This window comes from Stenella coeruleoalba (genome assembly GCF_951394435.1).
Source record: "Stenella coeruleoalba genome assembly, chromosome: 8".
Taxonomy (NCBI): domain Eukaryota; kingdom Metazoa; phylum Chordata; class Mammalia; order Artiodactyla; family Delphinidae; genus Stenella; species Stenella coeruleoalba.
In genome coordinates this window covers 98,591,202-98,595,674 of record NC_137154.1, presented here as the reverse complement: position 1 = coordinate 98,595,674, position 4,473 = coordinate 98,591,202, and the positions used below count along the sequence as shown (strand labels likewise).

The 4,473-nt window shown below is 47.8% G+C and overlaps 1 protein-coding gene across 1 annotated transcript; it reads left to right on the top strand.

Annotated features, from left to right (window-relative positions):
• Positions 1 to 738: 738 nt before the first annotated feature.
• On the top strand, positions 739 to 3,805 carry LOC307190452 (glutamate dehydrogenase 1, mitochondrial-like; the record flags this gene model as incomplete). The annotated part of the gene is given in 5 exon segments (XM_079929608.1): positions 739 to 752; positions 2,104 to 2,954; positions 2,957 to 3,349; positions 3,352 to 3,771; positions 3,774 to 3,805. Coding segments are annotated over 5 exon segments (1,710 nt in total).
• Positions 3,806 to 4,473: the final 668 nt, after the last annotated feature.

Below are 4,473 nucleotides of genomic sequence, written 5' to 3'. Positions count from 1 at the left end.
TATCAGTCTCCCCAAAAGTGCAGGACACCCAGGTCATCCCATATTCCCAGGATGCTAATCCTCATACTGCTTTATAAGCAAGGAGGCACACACACCACCACCACCCCCCACGCCCCCCCCACAGTCCCTTTCCCTGTGTTTTTAGTTTGCATACAATTTGCATTCTGAACATCCACAGTTACTTATTTTTTTTCTTCCCCAACTTTATAAAGATGTAATGGACTCGTAACAATGTGTAAGTTTAAAGTGCACACAGTGTTTATTTGATACACACATATTGCAAAATGATTACCACCATAGCTTAGCTAACACCTGCTTCACATCCCATAATTACCATTTCTTTTTTGTGGTGAGACTAAGATTTACTCTTAGAGAAGTTACTTGTTCCTCCCCACTAGAATGCAAGCCTTATGAGGAAAGGGACCATTCCTGTTTGATACACTGCCATGTATTCCCAGTACTTAGAACAGTGTGTAGGCTAAGGGGGGTTCGGTAATACTGAATTAATGAATAAATATGCCCAGCCTGTTTTGATGGGGATAAGCCCACTTGAGAAAGAAAGCAATAGAGAAGAAAGCAGATGCATGAGGAGGGAAGAACAATATTCCTGCATTTTAAAAACCTTGTCTTAGTCAGCTTGGGCTGCTATAACAAAACACTATAGACCGGGTGGCTTAAACCACAGAAATCTCTTTTCTCACAGTTCTTGAGGCTGAAAGTCCAAGATCAAGTACCAGCATGGTTGAGCTCTGGTAAGGCTCTCCTCCTGGCTTGCAGATGGCCTCCTTCTCACTGTGTCCTCACAGGGCCTCTCCTCGATGTGTGTGTGTGTGTGTGTGTGTGTGTGTGTGTGTGTGTGTGTGTGTGTGTGTAGAGTGCTCTCTCTTCCTCTTCCTAGAAGCTGCCAATCCTATCAGATTAGGTCTCCACCCTTATGAGCTTATTTAACCCTAAGTACCTCCTAACAGTCCCATTTCCAAATACAGTCACATTGGGTATTAGGGCTTCACTGTATGAGTTTTGGGAAGGACACAATTCAGTCCATAGCACCCTGACCCCAGATGTGCCTTAAACTTTTCAGTGACGTGAAGCAATACTTTCTTCTGCTTATTTTCTGCCTTAAACCGGATTGAGTTTGGTTTCTTAAAAACCAAATTTAAAAGAAGCCTAACCACTCCCCAACAAAAAAGACAAACAACCCAATTTGAAAAATGGGCTAAGGGTGGTCCAGTGGGTAAGACTCTGCACTCCCAGTGCAGGGGGTCCAGGTTCGATCCCTGGTCAGGGAACTAGATCCTGCATGCATGCTGCAACTGAGTCCGCATACCGCAACTAAGAAGTCCGCATGCTGCAATTAAAAGATCCCACATGCTGCAACTAAGACCCAGCACAGCCTAAAATAAATAAATATATAATTGTTTTAATGTTTTTAAAAAATGGGCTAAGAATGGAAGAGACAATTCTCCAAAGAAGATATACAAATGGCCAGTAAGCACACAGCATGACTAGTCATGGAGGCAAATCAAAACCACAGTGAGATACTACTTCATTTCTATTAGGATGGCTAATATCCACACCAAAAAATGTTCTCATCGTAGTAACATTGTAACATTGTTGACCAGGTTGTATAGAAATGAGAACACTTGTGCATTGCTGGTGGGAATATTAAATAGTGCAGCTGCTGTGAAGACGGTATGATAATTCCTCAAAAAGTTAAACACAGAATTGCATATGATCCAGCCGTTCTACTTCCAGGTGTACAGCCAAAAGAAATGAAAGCAGGACCCCAAATGGATATTCGTACACCAATGTGCATATCAGCATTACTCGCAATAGCCAAAAGGTGAAAATAATGCACGTGTCCATTAACAGATGAATGGATAGGGACTTCCCTGGCGGTCCAGTGATTAGGACTCAGCGCTTTCACTGCGGTGGCCCCAGGTTCAATCCCTGGTTGGGAAACTAAAATTCTGCAAGCTGCGCGGCTCGGCAAAAAAAAACCCAAACAGATGAATAAACAAAATGTTCTATATACATATGATGAAATATTTTTCAGCCTTAAAAAAGAAGGAGCTCCTTCTGTCCGTCCCCGGCCTGTGAGAGCGCATCTCCTCCGCGGCCTTCTTCCTGCCGCCTGTACCGGTGCCTGGGCGAAGCGCTGCTGCTGTCCCGCGTCAGGCCCGCAGTCCTAGGCTCGGCAGCGGCCGACTCGGCCGCACTGCTGGGCCGGGCCGCTGGCAGCCCGCCGCCACCGCCCCTGCAGCCGGGGCTCGCGCCGCCCGGCCGGCGACAGTACAGCAAGGCGGCGGCCGACCGCGAGGACGACCCCAACTTCTTCAAGACGGTGGAGGGCTTCTTGGACCGCGGCGCCAGCATCGTGGAGGACAAGCTGGTGGAGGACCTCAAGACCCGGGAGAGCGAGGAACAGAAGCGGAACCGGGTGCGTGGCGTCCTGCGGATCGTCAAGCCCTGCAACCATGTGCTGAGCCTGTCCTTCCCCATCCGGCGCGACAGCGGCTCCTGGGAGGTCGTCGAGGGCTACCGAACCCAGCACAGCCAGCACCGCACGCCCTGCAAGGGAGGTATCCGTTACAGCACTGATGTGAGTGTAGATGAAGTAAAAGCTCTGGCTTCTCTGCTGGCATGTAAGTGTGCAGTGGTCGATGTGCTATTTGGGGCTGCCAAAGCCAGTGTTAAGATCAATCCCAAGAACTATACCGATAATGAATTGGAAAACATCACAAGGAGGTTCACCATGGAGCTGGCGAAGAAGGGCTTTATTGGTCCTGGCATTGATGTACTTGCCCCAGACATGAGCACGGGCGAGCGGGAGGTGTCCTGGATTGCTGACACCTATGCTAGCACCATAGGGCACTATGATATTAACGCCCATGCCTGTGTTACCGGTAAGCCCATCAGACAGGGTGGAATCCACGGACGGATCTTTGCTGCTGGTCATTCCATGGGATTGAAAACTTCATCAATGAAACTTCTTACATGAGTATTTTAGGAATGACACCAGGATTTGGAGATAAAACATTTGTTGTTCAGGGATTTGGTAATGTGGGCCTGCCCTCTATGAGATATTTACATCATTTTGGTGCTAACTGTGTTGGTGTTGGTGAATCTGATGGGAACATATGGAATCCAGATGGTATTGACCCAAAGGAACTGGAAGACTTCAAATTGCAACATGGAACAATCCTGGGCTTCCCCAAAGCAAAGATCTATGAAGGGAGCATCTTGGAGGCAGACTGTGACATACTGATCCTTGCTGCCAACGAGAAGCAGCTGACCAAGTCCAATACACCCAGAGTCAAAGCCAAGATCATTGCTGAAGGTGCCAACGACTGACAACTCCAGAAGCTGGTAAGATTTTCCTAGAGAGGAACGTCATGGTTATTCCAGATCTCTACTTGAATGCTGGAGGAGTGACAGTACGTTACTTTGAGTGGCTGAAGAATCTGAATCATGTCAGCTATGGCCGTTTGACCTTCAAATATGAATGGGATTCTAACTACCACTTGCTCATGTCTGTTCAAGAGAGTTTGGAAAGGAAATTTGGAAAGCATGGTGGAACCGTTCCCATTGTACCCACAGCAGAGTTCCAAGACAGGATATCGGGTGCCTCTGAGAAAGACGTCGTGCACTCTGGCTTAGCTTACACCATGGAGCGCTCTGCCAGGCAAGTCAGGCGCACCGCCGTGAGCTATAACCTAGGCTTGGACCCGAGAACAGCTGCCTATGTCAACGCCATCGAGAAAGTCTTCAAGGTTACAATGAAGCTGGTGTGACCTTCACATAGACCGGACAGGACTGCGGCTGACTGCTTCACTACCCTCCTCACCTCTTCATCCGCAGACCTATCACAAGTTTACATGTCACCACAGAAATCCCTCTCTCATGACTTAATAGATAACGGACACCATTTTCAACAAGTCAATCCAAATCAGCCCCTTAAGAAAAAAAGTTAGGGGATCATATATAAGCTAATAAGTGATAGTAGAAATTAGCTATGTCAGAGAGCCCTTTGGGCATTTTGCCTTTAAATAAAGTCTTTTCCCTCTGCCTGTGCTGCCTTTGCTCCATGGCTGTTTCCCAGCACAGTCAGCTGTAGCCCTGGGAAAACTCCTTTTGTCCAAGAGCAGTCAGTCCCTTGCCACTTCAGCTCGGGACAGATCTATCAGGTGCTTGGACACATTTAAGAAGCAGGTATATGGCATTTTCAGGAGGTAGCATGGTCCTCAAGTGAGTTATTGGTATTTCACAGCAGCAAAATAACTCAGTTTTACAGGTTACAAACAAAAAAACCTTTCTCTGTATGCATTTTTTTTTTTTTTTTTTTGCGTACGCGGGCCTCTCACCGTTGTGGCCTCTCCCGTTGCGGAGCACAGGCTCCAGACGCGCAGGCTCAGCGGCCATGGCTCACGGGCCCAGCCGCTCCGCGACATGTGGGATCCTCCCGGACCGGGG